This window comes from Athene noctua, chromosome 1 (assembly GCF_965140245.1).
Source record: "Athene noctua chromosome 1, bAthNoc1.hap1.1, whole genome shotgun sequence".
NCBI lineage: Eukaryota > Metazoa > Chordata > Aves > Strigiformes > Strigidae > Athene > Athene noctua.
In genome coordinates, this window is record NC_134037.1 from 185,583,773 (window position 1) to 185,604,954 (window position 21,182).

The window sequence follows — 21,182 nt, forward strand, 5'->3', positions numbered from 1 at the left end:
ACAAATGGCCAACCACTAGATTTTAATTTCAATCAATTTGAAAGCATTTTCTAAGCCTTTTTCACTGAAATGTTAGTTTTTAAATGCCTATCAGAAGAAAACACTAAAACTTACAGGAGTAAAAAAAAAAAACAAAACCAAACAAAATCAAAACTCCCCAAAAATCCCATGTCTCTCCTCTGAGTTACTCACTGGCATCCTATGGAGTCTGTCATGATCAAACCTTTGGATTTTATAACATAATATTATTGCATTTTACTCCATCTACAACCACCTTTCTAGTCAAAGTGGTTTACCAGAGAAATTGCAGTTAAATGGCCCGTTAATTTTTCTTTGCTACATGAAACTAGCAAGTAGCACATCAATAAAATGATCCAGTATGTTATACTATTTCTCACAGGATGTTTCATTTAAAGAAAAGAGAGGTTCTATTTGCATTAATTTGTTCTTAAAGTGTGGGATTATTATTTTTAAAGAAGGTCTATTGTTATTTATACTTGTATTATGATAACACTCAAGGGCTCTCAATACAGCTGATTGCATCAGATACAAAATTTGAGAAAAGACTGCATTCAGCCAGTAATAATTTCACCCATGTATAAGTTAAATGCCTAGACGTCCCATATCAACTGGGCACTCATGGTGCAAACCAATCCATTTGAATTTATCCATTTTAAAGTCATGCATTTAGTCTGAGCTAATTATCTAGACTTCCTCTCTAATTAATAGGAAGAGACAGGCACCTTCAGAGGATGATTCATCTCTTCTTAAGATTAGTATAATGAAATGTTGGAATCACAGAATCAACTAGGTTGAAAAAGACCTTGAAGACCATCCAGTCCAACCATTAACCTATAACTGACAGTTCCTAACTACACTATATTCCTCAGTGCTATGTCAACCTGACTCTTAAACATCTCCGGGGATGCTCACAATCTTTTTCCAGAGACTAGAAAGACAGCCTAAACATCTAGTTTAGACTAGAAGTATACAAAAGGAATAAAGTTACATGAAATAAATCTCACCTTGATGGTGGGTTGCCTATGTGAGCTCAGCATAAAATATGAAAAAATAACTTTGTGCAATAAACAACTACTACATTTTTCAATTAGTATAATGTATTTTACCAACCTTACTGGTGTAACAGTTTCCTATTCTGTGAATAATCTCACTGAAATCCAGAACTAGGGACAATTCTTCATAAATTTTAGCTGCAAAGTTTTGCATCACCCCAAGAGATGCATAGAAGTATTTTTCCTTTCCAGACTGTATAGAAATCCAATGAATATTCCATTTTAAATATTTTATTCTTTCATTATTCTCAAAGATATGAGCAATTACATCCAACAGCAAGAATTATTTTACAGGAATATTAGTAACTCTCTGATCAAAGTCAGCCATAGCCAACCCTGTATCCAGGTTACAATCGGACAAATGAATTTATCTCTGACAGAGTTCTGACAGAATAGAAATGACATTCCACTCTGTTACTCAAGCCAGATGATATTTCATGGAAGCTGTTAGAGGTGAACAACAAACAGACTGCGAGTTCAGCCTGACTGTGGTTCACAGCCTACTCCCTGCTGCCCTCCTGCCTAAGGGCTACACAAACACAACACAACCAAAACAGCCTATGTCTGGCAGTCACTACTAGATCCTATTACCTTCTTCCAGGAGGTTCACGTCACAAAAGAAAAAACACTTCAGCTCCTGACATATGTCAAGAACAAGTCTGTTAATGTGTATGAGCACTGTCCAGTGATTCACATGGATAGTGTACATTTTGGTCATATCACTGGAATGCACCTACTCACACTCTCAAGTATCACATGTGTTCCCCTGACCCTCATTCACACCACAGGAATGCATTCCTTCTCATCACAGGACAGCTGTGGGATGCACATGCTTGTCTTGTCACAAAAGGGGTAGGAGAAGAGACAGTAACAGTATACTCATCACACAACATAGATATATTTAGATCATTCAACAGAGAAAGGGGTATTGCAAGCAGCCCTCTCGTTTGTCCACAAGGAGCTGTTCAATCATTGCAGAGACTGAGAATGACTGTATTAGAAGGTACATAAACTAATCAAGAGGAAATAGCTGTGTCTGGACTATTACTTAAGTCCAATATTTGCGTTCTTTCCTCGAAACACTATTAGAAAGAACACGCATTAGAAATATACTCTAATGTAGAGTATAAGAAAAAAACAATACTCCTATGTTTATCAAAACAAAAGATCACTTCACAGAATCACAGAATCATCTAGGTTGGAAAGGACCCTGGAGATCATCCTGTCCAACCGTTCGCCTAGCACAGTTCCCACCTACAGCATATCCTTAAGCTCTAAATCGACCCTACTCTTGAACACCTCCAGGGATGGGGACTCCACCACCTCCCTGGGCAGCCCATTCCAACGCCTAACAACCCCTTCTGGAAAAAAATGCTTCTTAATATCTAGTCTGAACTTTCCCTGGTGCAACTTGAGGCCATTCCCTCTTGTCCTGTCATTTTCAACTAGGCTAAAGAGGCTCATCCCCAGCTCTCTGCAACCTCCTCTCAGGTAGCTGTAGAGGGCGATGAGGTCTCCCCTCAGCCTCCTCTTCTCCAGACTAAACACCCCCAGTTCCCTCAGCCGCTACTCGTACAACCTGTGCTCCAGACCCTGCACCAGCTGCGTTGCCCTTCTCTGGACACGCTCGAGTCATTCAATGTCCTTTTTGTAGTGAGGGGCCCAAAACTGAACACAGGAATTGAGGGGTGGCCTCACCAGTGCCAAATACAGGGGTAAGATCCCTTCCCTGTCCCTGATGGCCACGCTACTGCTGACACAAGCCAGGATGCCATTGGCCTTCTTGGCCCCCTGGGCACACTGCTGGCTCCTGTTCAGCCGGCTGTCAATCACCCCCCCCAGGTCCCTCTCTGACTGGCAGCTCTCCAGCCACTCCTCCCCAAGCCTGTAGCGCTGCTGGGGGTTGTTGTGGCCCAAGGGCAGCCCCCGGCATTTGGCCTTATGGAAACTCCTCCAGTTGGCCTCAGCCCATGGCTCCAGCCTGTCCAGGTCTCTCTGCAGAGCCTCCCTACCCTCGAGCAGATCAACACTCCCACCCAACTGGGTGTCATCTGCAAACTGACTGAGGGTGCACTCGATCCCCTTGTCTAGATCATCAACAAAGACGTTAAACAGGAGTGTCCCCAAAACTGAGCCCTGGGGGACACCACTCGTGACCAGCCACCAACCAGATTTAACTCTGTTTACCACAACTCTCTGGGCCCAGTCGTCCAGCCAGTTTTTTACCCAGCGAAGTGTGCGATTGTCCAAACCTTGAGCAGTCATTTTTGCCAGGAGAATGCTGTGAGAAACAGTGTCAAAAGCCTTGCTAAAGTCAAGGTAAATTACATCCACAGCCTTTCCCTCATCCCATAAGCAGGTTGCTCTGTCATAGAAGGAGATCAGGTTTTTCAAGCAGGACCTGCCTTTCATAAACCCACTTGTATCTGTATTTGGATTATCAGAGTTTACCAAGCTACTAAAACCAACATCACTTTTTCATAGTAATGTATTGGATGCAGGTGTCAACATGTTGGCAGGGGTGGGGTCTACAAGGTGGATCTCTGTGAAAAGAGACTAGGGACTGCCCTGTGTCAAACATGGTCAGTTCCAGTCAACAGACCCACTGCAGGACACAGCTAATCCCACAAGGTAAACTGGTAGCTTCTTGGGGAAACATATCTAAGAAACAGCAAAAAATACTGGGGAGGGGGAAGGAACACAGAGAGAAGGAGTGACAGAGAGAGGAGGATGAGGGAACAAGGCTGGAGTGGCAGGAGATGTTCCACACTGGAGCAGGTACATGCCCAGAGGGACTGCCTCCCGTGGAGTGCCCACACCACAGGATAGGAAAAAAGTGAGCAAGAAGTGGCAGAGGGAAATGGCTAAGCACTGACTTTGTCCTCCTGTGCCACCCATTGCCTCACCAAAGGGACTGAATGCAGCTTTCAGAATAACACAGCAGGAAGAAATGTCTGGAGTGATCCAATCCATTCAGATTCTAAATGTGAGCCTTCTACCAGGGATAGAAATGGAAAAGCTTTTTAAGTAAAAAATAATTTAATTTTATATCAGCTGACTTATGGTGTTGCTGGTGTAAGCAGGAGGCTCACAGGACATAAAAGAATAGCTTCACCTTCCTCTTCATTTGCAGAAGAAACATTTAAAATAAAATACATGTAATTGCCTATTGAAGACCAAAGTCCTTCTCTACAGTTTCTAAAACAAAGAAAAAATTTTTTGAAACTTCTGCCATACAACTGACATCCAGGAAAATATATATCCTCAGTCTGCACATAGTCATGAACATGTCTCATGAAAAATTGTTTGGAATTTTTTGACAAAATTATTTCTAGTGGGAAAAAAATATGAAATTTTAAAACAAAAAAAGGTTTTTAAAACATCACAATTTAAAAATGAAATTGTTCTCCTTTACTGTTACACCTAGAAAAATATTCCTATTCTCATAGAATTTACAAGGTAAAACCAAACCACTTTTGTTGTTCTTTAGGGCAGGGAGATATTTTTATTATGTTATTTTGAACAGGATTAGAAGGTTAGCCTCCAAATCCCCCCCATTTTTAAGACTAATGCAAAATTACAACAAAGAGAATAGAATTATCCATTTATATTTTTTATTTTGCCCCAATTAACTTGTCTAAAAAGAGCTTCAGAAGTATATATATATATATAAAATAGTAAGCCACTTTCTAACCAGCTCTACTGCAGGGATACTCCACTAGCATTATTCACTATAAACACTAAAAGTACAAAATAGCTTTAAAATTAAATGCAATGATTGGAAAACAGACTCAGAAACAAAAGGCATGGATCATTACATTAGAAGGCCTTACAAACCAGAAAAATACTTATCCTGATAAGAACACTTGTACCATTAGTAAAAGAAGGATTATGAGCTTCATACTTGTTATATAGATGCCTAATTGCAAAATACATAGATCAGAATCGTCTAAAAAATGTGCAAGCCAAAGGGCAAAGACATTTACAAAACAAGGCACATCCATTACCCCACTTTTTATCTCAATTCCAAAGATCTAATAATTTACTAATTTCAGGAAATATACAAAACTGTCTTACTCCCCCACCTAGACAAAAAGTAAAATTAAAAATTGTTTTTCTGCCGACAATACAAGAAGAAGCTATGTGGGTCCTTAGTTTCTGACAGAAAACAAGTATCTCAAACAAACACTGTAGAAATGCATATATCATACTACAGCAATGCAGTAAAACCAGCAATTTAAGCCACAAGGTATCCAGGTTCCTTCTGCCCTGTGTGAACAGAAAACTCTTTCTCTTTCCTTCCCCCTTCCCTCTCCCTCCTCTTCCCCTTCTTTTCTCTAGTTCTTTCTTTCTCTCTTTCACAGTGACTCTAGAAACCTGTAAATTCTTGCTGTTAAATCAAAACACCATTCCTTCACACATAGGAGCTAAGAGGCAAAATCCCAACATGACAAAATGAATAAAAATTATCATTGGCTCAAGACTGAAGTAATTCACTTCATTTTCACCCTATTTTGTATGACATTTCAAGAGCATAAATCAATATAAAAAGTATTCCAAAAGGAATTTTTTCCATTTTCTTACGGTACACATTTTCTTGTGGTACACCAATATTAACTTCCTTTTAGCATTTGAACAGTTTCTCAATAATAGCTCCAGGGGTCTCATTATCTTTAGGCCTGTACTGAAGCATGCTGCAAGTATGTTTGAAATGAATAACATGCTTTTTCAATCATATCAGAATGTCTTCAAGTGAAGTTTTTAAGGACATTTCCCTTTGCTCTGTGCCTTCAGGTACAACAGAATCTTATGTTTTTAAAGGATGAATTCTGTTCATAAATGAAAAAGAACATATAATTCCCTCTGTCCAACATGCATTTTTCAGAACTAATACTTTACTGCTGTTATCAGACAACTGCTATAATAGACAACATATCCAGCTGTCTATTATAATAAACTTATATTAACTGGAGATATGACATTTCTTATGTAGCTAAGAGTAATTTTTTCAAATGACTAATCCATTTCAACAGCTTCTAATTTTCTTCATCATGGCTGTCAATTCTGTCAGCAGTGGAGAGTACAAGAGTATAAATATTACCCAAAAAAAAAAAAAAAGAGGGTAAAGTAGCCTTCTAGTTTACTGACTTTGACTTCTAATTAAAAAAATTTCATAACACTAAGGATTTCTGAACAAAACATGTTCACATACACCACCCTACAAATACCAATCTGGCTAGTTTAAGATGTCAGAAGAAAATAGGTCTGTCTGAGCTCTGTGCCCAAGCTTTCCTTATGAGTATGGCTTATCAACCGATTCTTTAGAATGGTAGAAAAAAGATGAAGCCATTTTTACACCACTACATTTTAATTTAAAACTTCTGTCCAGGATGTAAAAAATCCAAGATCACTATCATTGTAAACTTGAAGCAGTTCAGACTTCTATATTCACAGACCAGAGTGCCACAGCCACGATTCTTCTTAAGCACTTAACAATCCATCTCAAATGTCTTGTCTTCCTCCTATCCCTCTTCTCACCCTAAACTAATTGTATTTCATTCCTCCTCATCCCCAAACTTCCTCTACAATCAAGAAGCCACCCCACAAACTGCTTTGCAATTCTATTCTTTCTAAACTATGCTCTACCCCATTCCAAATCCTTTCCTACACAAGAATCCCATATTAATGTGCCATCAGACTGAATACCTCTTGGATGCAGCTCCTTGATGACTCCAATTCTGCTTGGTCAGGTACTGCTATTATCACTATGACTCTACTATTACTACTCTTGGTGCTGCTGTGTCTCTCCGCTTGTCTCCTCCACAATGTCTCTCCCCACGACACAGGCTCTTTCACCAGCAAGTAGTATGCAGTTGTGGCTCTCCTACTATAAAAACTGCAGCCTCAGCTGCTGGTCTGACAGGGATTTAACACCTAGATACAGGTCTGCATTTACTAAAATCCACCTAGAGAGAACCCTAAGGGCAGAAGCAAAAAATATGTTTGTGGGAAAACAGGATGGAATCCATATTATTAACGTGTCATTATAAAACCATATAGCAAGCAGGATGTGTGGTCTGATTCTATGCAACACTTGTTTTGGTTAAAGAGGCTTCACCTTCATCTTCCTGCTCCTTGTCTTAGCGTGGCTGCCCAGACGTAGTCTTCCTGTATAAGCCTGGCAGGTACACCCTATTCAGAAGTGATGATTTTTTCCTTACCTTCTCTCTTTATAATTTCTTGCCATCCTATCTCAGTGATTCCTCTTATAGATACTGTCCCCTCAGTAGTTGCATTTACGCCCGGTTAGCAGGTTGGATATGTATGAGATTACAAAGGTAGAGATTAGATTTATTTAATACCACTCACAAAGTTACATTTAAGTCTTGCAGGCTTCCACCTCTGAAGTAAACAGATTTCATCAGATTACATACACAGCACATAAACCAGAGTCACTTCAAAACTAAAAGCTTATTTCATAACCTAACCCCTTCCAAAACAATTTAACAATTCATTTCCATATGATTCTTGAAACAGATTCTGTAATCAAAATTATACACACTTTTAACATTACTTTTTAAACAACCAGATCTTAAGTGGTAAAGGAAAAACCACTGTTGCACAACTGGAAAATATTCTAGTTCAGAAACACCCTGCTTTTTTTTTTTTTTTTTTTTTTTTTTTGTTCAAAATGCTTTTACAATTCAAGTAAAGGTTATAAACTTTTTTAACCTGCTGCAAGCAAGAAATGTTCTATTCCATTCCAATACTTAATGCTGAAGTGTATTTTGTTACAAAATAATTTGCCACTACAGTTGATAGTAACTTACAGACAAGAGTAGACAGCATTAGCATTTTTTTCCTTATATAAAATACATTGTATTAACTTAATGAGGAAAAGATAACACTGCATATGTTATTACTTCTCATAATTGCTAATTTCCTGCCATGAAGAATTTGCTTTGAGCTCTGAAAGAATATGAACTCCAACTATATATGACCTCAATGGTTACAATGAAACTATATATAAATAACAGACTGTGGGGCAGAAAGTGCATTTTACCTTGCAGCACGGAACTGTTTCAGTTTCTGCCTCTAGTTTTCAAACAAGATGGCTGCACACTTACAGGTAAATGGGTACAAAGTCCAGTCATGTGAACTGAAACAGAAAGGTGGAGGGGAAGAAAGAAGGACAACGCTGAAACAGACAACTTTTTATTATGTAACACTGACAATATTTCTTGGTAAGACACTACTTCACTAGTAGGAAACAATCTTAACATGTTTTCATAATGCATATATACACATGTCTAACCGAGACAGTGGTTTTATTTTTTTGCTGAAGATCTCATGTTAGGCTTTTTAAATGCTAGTGGCTTTCCATCATATTTTTGGAAAACGAGGGCAGTACCAGAATCTCTGGTACAATTCTGCTTTTGTACACATGGTAAGGGTTCCTGCAGAATATATACATAGAAACTTCTGAGAAACTGCATTAAAACACCTTTTTAAGCATAATTTCAGGCTAGTGTTTTTCAAACTTTTCCACTGGATGCACAGAAGTATTTAGAGATTTTCTCTATATAAATACTGTACACCATAGCCCATCCTGGTTTGCTACCTACACACTCTTAGAAACTGTGTGTGCTCCCAGAAAATGACCGCTTCCAGGAAGTCCAAGGACCCTAATAGCAAAAGTCATCTGTTAAATGTTGAAAAGTGCTAGCTAGTTTATGTGTTATCCCCCTCCCTCCACCCCAATTTATGTATTTTTCACAGAGAAACTTGATCAGGAAGAGTCAAGATGCATGTCCAAATATGTATGACAATCAAAGCCAATGAAATATAACATAATCTAAGCCTTACATTCTAAAAATAAAATTTTACTTTTCTGCCAGGCAAAATAGTAACGCTCACAATGACTGGGAGAAATCAAACCGAACCAATGGTTTTGAACAGCTGTCTAAACGCAAAGTTTAAATTACATTTTTCTGTGGTTCAGGAAATCAGTACAGCTTGTTCAGAGCTTTTCTCCTGCATTTTTCCTCCCTCTACTTTAAAATAACATTCTACTGTAACAACTTTGAAACAATTTTAAATTGCCAACCTTTTTTCTGTCTCAAAAAAACCAGGAAATGCTAGCCCTACCTTAAACCTTTGAAAACCTCTGTACCTACTGGATTGCAGTGTTTGAAAGCATTAACAAGTGAAAACAAAGACAATTTTAAAAAATCTTGTCAGCCTCCCTAAAATACATAACCAGCTAGTTTTTAATATCTCTGATTAATCATACATTTAGATAAATCATATTTTAGAAAGTAATGAGAAAAAATGCTTCATACAGATGAAAGAAACAGTACAAGATGAAAGAGATGAGATGCAACATCCATTGGCAAAACAGAAAAATATTTGTACTTCACCAAGTCTTATGCACATAAACTGCAAGTCTTCAGAGATGTATAACTATTTACTTACATTTTATTAAAACAAATTATTAAGCAACATTAATTTAAAAACTTGTAATCATGTAAATTAGAAGTAGGGATACAACAAGGATATGTGTGGTTAAATGTAGATGGATGGAATGAAGAGATTTGTCTGTTTTAATTAATGTTACAATTGAAGGCATTTCATATGGAATAACAAAATGCAGCTTAAAAAGATATATTCATTCTAACTAAAACAGTATGCCAAAAATCATGAAGAGTTAATGAGTAAAAAACCAAACATTCTCCCCCTCTCCTATTGAAATCTGAGCACTGAATGAAGACTGAACTGAGGGTTTTTCTTTGTTTGGGTTTCTTCTCCATATTTGATTAGAAATCACTAAAGGGTGCTAAAGTGACAATTACTCAATGATTTCAAAGCATAAGAAGGACAGAAAACTGAAATACTAAGAGGAAGGCCGCATTTAGGCTATGGTAACTAGGGTATTACTTTATCCAGTAATGCATTCTCCAACGATATGGAACAGAGATATGTTGGACTATATTATCTGCTCTAACAGGTGTTTCTGTGGTTTGGTTGTTTTTTTTCCACATGGATATGAACACAGTGTCCAACTTTGTTTTTTCTTTATTAATCTGTTAGAAATGTTTTTAAGATACTTTGGTCTTCTGGTCACCAAGTGGGAGACAGTATCTACCCATTAATATATGAACATTCCTATGTATAACAAGAGATCAACTCATCGAATTGGCAAAGGAAATTATTAAGTAGTGTTTGAGAAGGAGATAAAAGGATACATGATTGGATTTATTGGAATCTAATGGAATGGCAGAGCTGCAGTGAAGCAGACCATTTGTCTCAGTTGATCAAAACTTCTCTGACAAAGCTTTAAAAGTTTAGGATTGAACTTAATCACATGACTTATTCATATATTGTTCATATACCAGGTACAGTACATACATCTTTGGAAAAAAAACCTCACCCATAATACACTGCTCTCTTAAACTGGGTGAATGTTGGCGTACATCTAAATTCTTATGCTTCCACACAAATCTGCTAACAAAAACCTGTATTTAACAGGGATTCAAATGATATACACCAAAAACAAGAGCTAAAAATGATACAGAAAAGTATTTTTTAACTTCTCCTAACATAGTAAAACCCAAGGAAATGAGCTAACTTCAGAAGATATTTTGGAAGTCACACATATCCAGAATTAAACAATACAGCCCTGTTGCTTCTAGGGACTTTGTACAAATTGATTATTGGATGTTAATTTATTCTGCAATGAATCTTCAGGGAAAAAAATGTGTTTAAACTTCATTCATTCTTTGGCTTAGTCCAAAAACACCAGTGATAAACTTCACTCTAAAATTTCTATAGCCATGTATTTCTCCTGAAGTATATAGGAGAATCATATATGCACTTGCAAAATCTGTGGATTGCAAAGGACTTTGTGCAGTTCTGAGGAAGTCATAATGGCTTTAATGTATGGAATTCAGTGACATGGTCTAATGATTTTGTTTTGTTTTTCCACAGTTGTGCTTAACTTTAGTTAGAGTTACATATAGGAGTTTAGCTGATATATTCTTTCAGCTATGTCATGTAAGAATAAAGATCCAGGTTTTGTAGTTGCTATAGCCATAGTTTCTATCAAATATTTGTCTAAGCTATCTCAAGTCACAAACAGAACAAGATCTCTAAAGAAAGATGGGCTTGAATAGACAGGAAAAATGTATTTAATTGAATCTACTAGATAATGTATTTGTTTCCTGATGTGATTAAGTCAGAAAAAGCAGATAAATATGCAGGTCCACACCCTTCGTCAGGTCCTTCAAGAAGCAAAAATCACCCAGCTAAATACAACAAAAAATGGCACATGGGCAATGTGTTTTCACCAACTTAAAAAAAGCTTTAGTGCAGACACCACCCCAGAAGAGGCTGGTAGAGATTCGGTGACAAGAGGACGTCTCCTGAGTGAAACTCTGTGCTTCCTGAAGCGGGGAGTCTTTCCTCCAAGCTCTGCAACTCAAGAATACAGCCTAACCTACCCCATTTCATGAGCACAACACATGGTGGCTACTCTCTGGATGGCACATCCTACTTAATTAGGATATTAGAAGTATTGTTAATAGCTTGTGGAAAATTGCATTAGTCTAATTTTTCCAGATGAGGGTGTAACCGTTGGCCTAAAAAGGAAAAGTCAGTGAAAAACAGATTATGGAGCCAGGTTGCCAGATGTGGTCATTACTATAATACTCATTCCCTATACTGCTTGTAGCAGCCACTGGTCTAAATGACATGGGCAACATTTTTGAAACAGTGCTAAAACAATTCATTCTCTAACAGAGTAGATAGTTGCCTCATCAAGCTTGCAAGATATTAATTTTTCATACTTAAAAATGCAGAAAAATATTTCAAACTGTATGAAGAGGTAGTAAACTCTTCGTGGGCTAGATGTGTTGCCACTGATACCTTTCAATTTCAATAGGAATTCAAGAAGCAGTTGGCTAACTCTCCTTGGCACTGCCCCCTCTCCTTTCCCTTCTCATTATTTCTGTGTCCTGATCGGAGTTGCTATGTCAGATTGTTCCAGCATGGTGTTATGGCTACTCTGGCTTGTCAGATCCAGACGCTCAGATTGCTAGAATCACTGCAAAAAAAGAAAGATTGTGGTATTGTACAATAGTTGGTCTCGAACTGTCTCCCTGCACTACCTAGACTGGCAGCATATTTACCCTGATCATGTAGACATTCTGGGCTGAGTGTCAGCAAGCTCATTTACTTCTTCTCGACTGTTCTGGGTAGATAAAAAATTGGAAGGGCATGCACCCATAAAGCAGGTAGAACGTCTGAGTTCTGGAGGATCAACTCTCCAGCTTGTTGCTTGCCGAGTGGGGAATACGCATACAAAACCTGAATATGGAGCATTACGGACCAGTGGCTTAGCGACCTTGTGACCCAGAAAAATCAAAATTCCTTCTCTCTTTTTTCATCTCTAGATGTAATTACTGCAGCCTTTGAAGAGGTTGAGCTTAGGGACACAAGACTGAAAGGACCACTGGAGGGGTGACTGCATTCAGTTCCACCATTACTGCCTGAAACCAACTGATTGATGTCTTGCTCACAAAGGTTGACAGAATGTGTATTCCACATGGCACTACAAATAGGAATTTCTTCCTAAAATCTGTAACAATCAAACTGTAGGAAAATGATGAAATATAGCCATAAAATTCGTATGCAGACAAGAAAGAAAACCAAGAGTTCAGCTGGTATTTTAGGTGCCTGAACAATGGAAATTTAGATAAATGAAAGTTGCAAATGATACTACAGAGGAAGCCCATATCACATAGGAAAAGCAAAACAAGATGTAGTGCTTCAGATCTAATCTGGAGATGCACCACCACCCCCCCACCACCCCCAATCTTTTTGATCGTTTAAGGTTAAGAGGGAACCACCCATTAAGCACTTCAGGATTTCAACTACAATGACACTGCTAATCACTTTGCCTGTGTGCAGCCAATATTTTACTAGAAGGCCAAAAAGCTAATTCAGAAGCCATAAAGGAGAGAAAACGATGGTCACTGCCTATAATGGAAACAAAGGCCCTGAAGTATGGCATTAAGGCTTCAATTCCCAGCTTCAGAAACTATTCATTCTGTTACACAATCCCATCAATAAATACAGCAATTGACATCTAAAAATACCTTAGATCCCTTGTTCCCTCTTGTGTGTTTAGTTGGCTTTTCTAGAAATTTACCCCTCACTGCTGCTTAAGAACCTTTATATAGATAACCAATGTACATCTTCTTCACTTTATTCTTCTCAAGCGTAACACATCATCTTTCCTGCCTTTGTAACTAACCCACTTGTAATTGGTGGCCAATATTGAAATCCAGAAAATGGATGGCTCTCCTCTCTCTACTTGCTTTACTGTAAGAAGACCTATGACTGATTAAAGAGGATATACTCCCTTTTGACTTATGTAATTAATAAAACATGACTTAGATCAGCAGGTGTATGGTATTATTTTAATTACCTTAAGACATATATTCAATTTCCCTTTTGCAACCATAAAAACATACTGAAACAATAAAATGTATTTAATTCTTATTCTTAAGGTGAAAAATCTCTTTGTTTGGTGACATCCAGCACTGGGTTTCATTTTCTGAGAGTTTATAGGCTCAACTATAGCAACTGTTGGGAATCTCAGCTGATACCTGAATTAAATTACATTTAACTCTAAGTCATTTCACGCAATTTGTTAATAGTGAGCTTAACAGCTGCTCATGCAAATCATTGTGAAAGCTTTTAAATTACTGGATTTATTCAAGTCTTTAGATTCTTTTAAAATATTCAAACCAAAACGGATTATAATCTGTTTATCCTCTTTGCCAAGGCGCCTGCAGAACAAGAAAAATAACGTCAGTCATTTCTGTGTGAAATACATAGTGTATGATGCTCCTATCAATGGTATAAAAACATTTAAGTGAATTCATGTTTCAAGCACAGTATGAAGTAGTGAAAGAGGAAATTGCAATTATTGAACCAAGTGTATTACCTAAGAAAACACTTAAAGCTATTCTGAAGCTCTTACTCTGCAGGAAGAGAACTTAGTCACCTAAGTTTCAGTGATGTGAAAGCTTTTCAGCTCCAAGGTTAAGAAAACCCAAACAAACATACAAAGGCTGAAAAAAGGTTGAGGACTGTGCACATAAAACATTGCGTGGCATACTTAATAACCCCATGGATACATGCCTGAGTATTTTCCCCTTATTTCACATTCAAGAACAATAAAACCAAGTCATTTTAACATATTATTACAAAGCTAGAGAAAATAGACTTGTCTGGGTTAAGAAGGGCTACATATAGGCAGCTAATTTACAGTCATTCAAACACCTGGACATATATGTGTATGTACCATGTAACACCACAAAACTTAAAACTTGGCCAAGATTTATTCATCTGCTTTGGTATATGCCCAGTTAAAAAGTTAAATTTGTTAAAAAACATACATGAAGTTAACATTGTTCTTCAGACTTTGCAGATTCAAGTCTACTTGCATGATTACATCTCAGTAACCAAAGTTCATCAATAAGCGTACATCAGGTTCATAGGCATACAATTAACTATCTGTTTTTACCGTTACTGTAACTCTACACAGTATGCTTCCCATAACTCAAAAGTTATTAAAGCCCTCATCATGAGAAACAGGCTTAAAATATTTTTTTTAAAAAAGTAGCAAACAAAAAACCCCAACTGCACAATTCTCAATCTCAACTTCTTTTCACTCCTTCTTAAAAAAAAAACCAAACCAAACCAAATACTACTGCTGAAACGTTTGAGACAAGTATTTAAGACAGCTCGAATAAAATGTAGATCAGCAGTTTCACTTACTTGTGCATCTACAAAAACTATGCTCCACCATGAATTAAAAGTTCTGCTTGGACTTTCATCCAATTTCATTGTTATCAAGAAAACTTAGTCACACAGAATAAACCAAAACAGTTTATCTATACTGGGAAGATTTTCCTGTGTTTAAATGTAGCTTTGAAGAATCAAGTAATCTAACATTACGCTAATTATCATTGATGAGCCAGAATAAAGCAAAGCAAATTGAGGTCACCAGCCTGTCAAGTAATTTGACAGTCTTGAAACGTGCACAGTAAGATTTGTAACACAGACCACTTAACCCTAAAAAGGTTCATCTTGTGTACTGCACTTTAATTCTGTGGCTTTTTTTCATAAAGGTTGTCTTTAAGATGTATTTCCACTTGAAAAAAAGTTTACCATAAGTCTTCTGTTTTCTGAGGTGAACTGGTGGTTTACATACTAAAAATAGTACATATCTCCCCTTGCGAGGAGGGTGAAGGAGGTGGAGTTGCAACCAAAATACTTGTGCTTTTCTCTAATCGTAACAACGAATCAAGATACCTGACTGATGTAGCTTTTTGTTGTTAACAAGTACAGGTGTTAGTATGCCAGCAAATACAATTGAAGATGGATATTTTAGAATATTTGGTAGTTGGAAAGTGGATGAATCCACCTTAGGTACAACTACCATACAACCTCTTTACTTACCCTTCTAGAAATTTCTGCCACAATGGTGTACACTCTTACAGCAGAAACACATTATTGCTTACAGCAGCAGAAAACTACCACTATTAACTATAGAAATTACAGATTTTTTTTATTCCTTTTAAGAGATTAACAGTTTTTTGGACATACTGTATTTAGGATTTTATCTTTCTGTTGAATCTCGCTATGCTTCCAGCTAAGTGAACTACTAAGGAAACTAACATATTTGCTGTCTGAAGTTGGAACATAAACAGTGTTTACTGCAGAAACAAAACTGCTGTGGACATTCTTAACACTCACATTGTAAGGTTCCAAAGGAAAATTTGATCTGGAAGCACAGGACCCAGTTTCTTATATCTATGCAAGAACTAACATGCATGTCATGACTACACATGACATTTCTGGAAGACATTTAAGGCGCTGTGCAGCCTTTTTCCTAGCTTCCATAGGTAAGGCCTAAGTAGAATTAGCAAATGAGACAAGTTAAAAACACAGGAAACCAACCCAAAACTCAAAAAACTTTTAAACAAAGTCAAGTTTTATTATTAAAAAGGTACAAATGATGCCAAGGATGTTTTATTTGTCTTCTTATTTCCAAGACAGAAAAAGGTATGAGGGCTTTGCATCTATGATATTTCTCACAAATGTAGGGTAATGGTTCTTTTAAGGAATAACTATGATGCTAAGGGGGCTAAATGAAAATTCAAATATGACTGTATGATGCTTACTGTTCGGGCTTTAAAAAGTACCATTAACTTGCTAAAATGGTGAAGTATTGCCAATTCAAATGAAGGCACTATCAGAAAAAAAAAAAAAAAATTGCTGAGAGGCCTACCTACAGACAAAAGAGACAGGACTTCCATTATGCGAAGCTGCAACTAACCGCTGCCTTCACACAGAACTGTAAAGCAGTACAAATCTTCAAGCCAGTATGTCACCCTGGGAGCCTGATATAGCTCTTCACATGTCTGCTTCTGCAATGGGTATTTCAACGATGCCCAACAGTGAGTTACCTGCATGAAAAAATAAAAAAAAGGGAAGAGTGATGGGGAAAGTTACCTCTTTCTCTCACAACTGCCCAGTCAAAAGCGGATAATGTGTCCGTGCAGGGAGATCTTCTTTCGTCTCAACAGCATGGGTTTGTTCCTTGAACTTCAGAACTTCTTGAAGGCTTCTGAGAAAATCCATGCAAAACACCCGAGAATTAAATATTCTCGCACTCAGTAACCCTTAAGAGATGGGTTTACACACCATTACTTTACACTTTCCTGACAGTTTTACACAGATTTGCGCCTTTCTGTTTACGGCTCCAATTATGATCCAGCGGCAGTATTACCCTTGGCACGCCAAAGTTTTGCGAGGGAAACGCTAAACTGCCGAAACCGCGAGCGGCTCCCACGAGCAGCACGAACCAGGATTTACAAAGCAAAGCCCTCTCCCCTAGAAGAGGCCCGACGAAGAGAAATGGACTTTATCTGAAGAAAAGACCAACAAACGTACACACGGAGGAGGCCCCTCCGCCCCGCTGGCTGTCAGCCCGCCCGCCCAACGGCGCTGCCAGCACCAGCACCCACCCGCCACACGGCCCCGGCCCGGCCCGCTCCCCTCGGCTCCTGCCGCCGCGGCCGAGCGCGCTTGCGCCACCGCTGCCACGCCGGCTGCCGGCTGCTGCTGCCTCGCCATGGCTGCTGCTTCCTCCTCCTCCTCCGCCGCGCTGCGGCCGGTCACTCACCTGATCTTTGACATGGACGGCCTCCTGCTGGGTGTGTAGCTTTCGCCCCCCTCCCCGGCCGCTGCCTGGACCCCTCCCCGCGCTGGCCGGTCCCACTGCGTCGCGAAGCCCGGCCCGCCCGGCGGGCTGGCGAGGGGCCGTAGCTGGCGGCGGGCAACCCCCTCCCCTTCGTCCCTTCGTCCCTCCTCCCCTCCCCGCCGTGACGCGCCGCCCCTCCGCCGAGGCGCCTCCCGGGGCCGGGGGAAGCGAGCGGGGCCGGGCCGGGCTGAGCCGGGCTGCCCCCTGCGGCCGTTCCGTCCCGGCCTCTTCACTGCGGGCGGGCAGCCAGGGCGCCCCGGGCGGCGTTGCTTAGAGCCGCTGAAGGGATTAAAGCCACAGGAAACGATTCATTTCCTTCTCCCTGTCCCGCCTCCCCCCTGCTTTAAATCGTGGGCAAATTTCGCCCGAATTAAAAGATCCGGGGCTGAGACTGAGAACGGCGCTTCCCTTGGATGGTGGAGGGCTGAACGAGATTCGAGTGGCTGCAGGGAGAGAGGCGAGGGGTGGGTTGGCGTTAAAATCTGGGGAAGGCGGCTGTGGGGAGCGGCGTCTCCAGTTTGCAGAGCTGGAGGAGCCCGGGGGTCTGCGGGAGGCGGCCGGGCACAGCTTGTCCCTTGCCCTGGGGTTTGCTTGTGCAGTGCAGGGGGTGGGAGAGCATTTTAGAGTCGCAGTCTCCAGCTGCGGAGTCTGGAAACTACTGTGATGGTCATCTGCCAGTTTGTCAGTAGACTTCCAGCTTTGTAGGGTGTTATGAAATCCATCGCCTCTCGTGCTACAGCTATATTGTCTTTTGAGATTTGAATACTCAGTATGACTAGAACAGTATTTAAGTCTGCTCTTGACTATTTGCTGAATCAGGGCCTTCTGCTGCATGTCTCCCGTAGAATAATGGAGTATTTTTGTATGTGACTTCGTTTTTGAAATAGACCACGTGGATTATTGCCCAGGAAGCAGCTTTGGATGTGCATGAATTCTCAAAAAGTGTGAACTTGAGGTGTGTACCCCAAATTGTTGCAGTTCCCGAAAAGATTGCTGTGAAGTCTAATGAATTACTCTTTTTCCAAGAAATGTGCGCTTTTCCCTCCTTCACGCCTATAGCTGGTGAAGGCAATTCATTTACAGTGGTTTTAAACAGAAGAGGCTTTACTCACACAATCACGAATAGTTTCAAGCAATTTAGAGCCTTTGTTTCCTGTGTGTCTCAACTGCAATCTCAGTATGTCCTACAAAAGTGATTTATTTCATTTTCATTTTCACCACTGGAGTCTCAAATAGCCTGGGGTTATGGTTTGTTTTTTTTTTTTTTTAAATCTAGAACCAATTATTTTAATTTCGTTCTTATTTTTAGGAAAGCTTTTTTAGTTACTACTGCTTTTTATCAGAATTTTAAAATTTGCTTCCCACAGAATACTCAGCAGGATAGACTAGGTAAGTGATATGAGTATTTAGGCATTGATGCAGATGTGGTAAGATTATCAGTTTAAATTGAATTTCTTATGCACAAGTATTTACAAGATAGGTGCTTTAGTTTTGGACAATATTCTAGGAACTAAAGAAATTTTTCTCAGATGCTGTCCTGTTTATATTCAGAAATTACCTTTCTGTAACATTCCAAACAGGCAAACCCGATACAAATCAAGGTTCTGAGTCATATTTAGTTCTTGAAACTCCCAGGGTTCATCCAGTGGAGCAGCATTAAAAATAGTCTAGCTTATGAACTGTACCTAATACTGCAAAAGTAATTATAAAGGATCCATATTTCTTGGACCTAAATTTGCCAAGATTGAGACACTTGAGGTATAAACCTACTCCTTGCTGTTATTAAATTTATCTGTTGTAAAGTATAACTCCAGAGAAATACTTTGTCACTTTCTGGATTCAAATAAAATAGGAGACATAAATTATGTCATTTTGTCTGCCTATGTATAAAATATACTTACACGAAGAGTTTATGCCTCTGGTATAATTTATTTTCGTCACTATATTTGCAGCATCCTTTGCACTGATAAATATTTGTTGTGTTGTGTTTTCATTCCCTTAGTTACTTTTATGGTACAACATGGATGTGATTTCTTTTTTTTAAAAAATTTGCATAGAAAGAATGTGTTGTATTTCAGTAGTGTTTCAGCTGTGATGAAAGCTGTAATTACGTACAAAATTAAGCTGAAAATTATCTTAAGTATCTTTCAATACAGAAGCATAAAAAGGACACCCCCTTGAGGATTTTCATAATGTACTCTTCCTTTCAGAGGACTTGTAGTATGTTTCAGCCTCTAAACACTTTGTCATCACAACTTTTAACATTATTTTTGGTGAACCTGTTTTGTTTCATGACTAGTCGTGACCCTTAAGAGGCAGAAAGGCAGTCAGGAGACTGCTTGGACTTCCCCAGTATTCCTAAATGTTTCAAGAAATTTGGAATAATATTGGAAAAGGAATGAAATAAGGGGCACACAAGCTAGGCACTTTCTGCCCAACCTGTCTGCTGTAAATCTTCTGAATGAAGCAAATTGTTATATTGATGTAAACCTACATGAGAAATAAGATCTTTAATTTTCTTATGAAATCTTTAATGTGTCACATAGTGTTAATAATAAAATTAAATATATATTTATAGAAGCTATAGAAATCTGCATAAAATTACTTCCTTTCAAAGAGCACAAAATTTTTGTTATTGGATACCTAAAACTACACTTTTGCAACTTTTAAAAATGCCTCCATATCTGGTTACATTTTTTAGAATTTGAAGCTTTAGGTTTTGCAGTTATTTTCACAACGAAGTAGTGTATGAAAATGTATGTATCTGTGGAAGTTTTCACCTAAACCTTGCCAATTTTATAGAACAGAACTTCATACATAACTGAGTGTAAAATCTTTAAATGAGGTCTGAGGCACAAAGAAGGTTCTTGACTTTGGCAACAGTCCAAGTGTTACGCTATATAACCTGTACCCATATTCTTCAGTGGCTAAGGCTGTGCTAGTGTGCTGAGTCTGATCTTCTGTGACTTTCTCTCCCCTATCTCTTTAACATAATTGAGACTGATTAAGTTGTCCTTGAGTCCCACCTTGATGTATCAGTTTACCTTCAGTGGGGAAGTTCTTGTCCCTGAACTGCCACTGGAAGTACTTCATCCCTTTCATTTGGAGTCCTTCTGTATCATTATTTGAAGTGCTATCTAACACCCCCTTTTCAGCACTTATAATCAATGCAATTTACCTTTCTTCTGGTGTTTTTTCCTTCTGTATTACCTTCCCTTTCCTTCTGAGCTGCTGGATGAAATCTTAGTTTTTTTCTGTCTTCTTCCAGTTGCCAGGAAATTAGCACACAGGAAGGTAATGCTTTCATTTAGTAAGCAAAATATGTGAACAGCATCTCTAGACAGCTTGTTATTTAATAAAATAATTGAAGCCCTTTTTTGTAGGAAATTCCAGCTGTAACAGAAAAAACAGCCTTTGTGGTAGTGTACTACAGTTACATCATTCTTTACTATTACATATGCAGCAGGCTTTAGTTAGCATAATTTGTAAGTTGTGCTTGCTTCACTGTGTGGTATAAACCAGAGGAAATTTTTAGTATATTGCTGTACTTTTTTCTTAAAAAAGCAAAATAACACTTTTGTTAATGTTAAATTTCTACTTTCTTTCCTACAGCAAATCCTAACAACAAATGCTCAGAACTTGTACAGTAGATTGCTTTTTCTTAAAACGCTTTAGTCTCTTCCTACAGAAGGCTACTGTTCTAACCGCTAGTATGTGGTATAATTAAAACTATTAAACCTACTTATGCACTTATCTGACACACACAGTACAGG

General features: G+C 38.7%; 2 protein-coding genes across 9 annotated transcripts in view; one reads left to right on the top strand and one right to left on the bottom strand.

Annotated features, from left to right (window-relative positions):
• The window catches only part of STS (steroid sulfatase), a 113,655-nt gene extending 96,189 nt beyond the window's left edge, over positions 1 to 17,466 (bottom strand). For 3 of the 7 annotated variants that reach the window (XM_074907556.1, XM_074907566.1, XM_074907511.1), the window contains exons 1-3: positions 17,332 to 17,466; positions 16,435 to 16,612; positions 8,137 to 8,232 (exon numbers count right to left, since the gene is read on the bottom strand). The gene's annotated coding sequence lies outside the window, so the exon portion shown is untranslated. Of the gene's footprint in view, positions 1 to 8,136; positions 8,233 to 16,434; positions 16,613 to 16,658; positions 17,069 to 17,173; positions 17,281 to 17,331 lie in introns of those variants that run through there. The other 4 variants (XM_074907521.1, XM_074907538.1, XM_074907530.1 and 1 more) reach the window with 4 other exon arrangements.
• PUDP (pseudouridine 5'-phosphatase) overlaps positions 17,202 to 21,182 on the top strand; it is an 84,131-nt gene continuing 80,150 nt past the window's right edge. Inside the window, exons 1-2 of one of the 2 annotated variants that reach the window (XM_074907606.1) lie at positions 17,312 to 17,362; positions 18,297 to 18,364. Coding sequence is in view for 1 of the 2 variants with exons in the window: in XM_074907596.1 (XP_074763697.1) it covers positions 17,281 to 17,362 (82 nt within the window). In the remaining variant the exon portion in view is untranslated. Of the gene's footprint in view, positions 17,363 to 18,296; positions 18,365 to 21,182 lie in introns of both variants that reach the window. The other variant, XM_074907596.1, reaches the window with a different exon arrangement.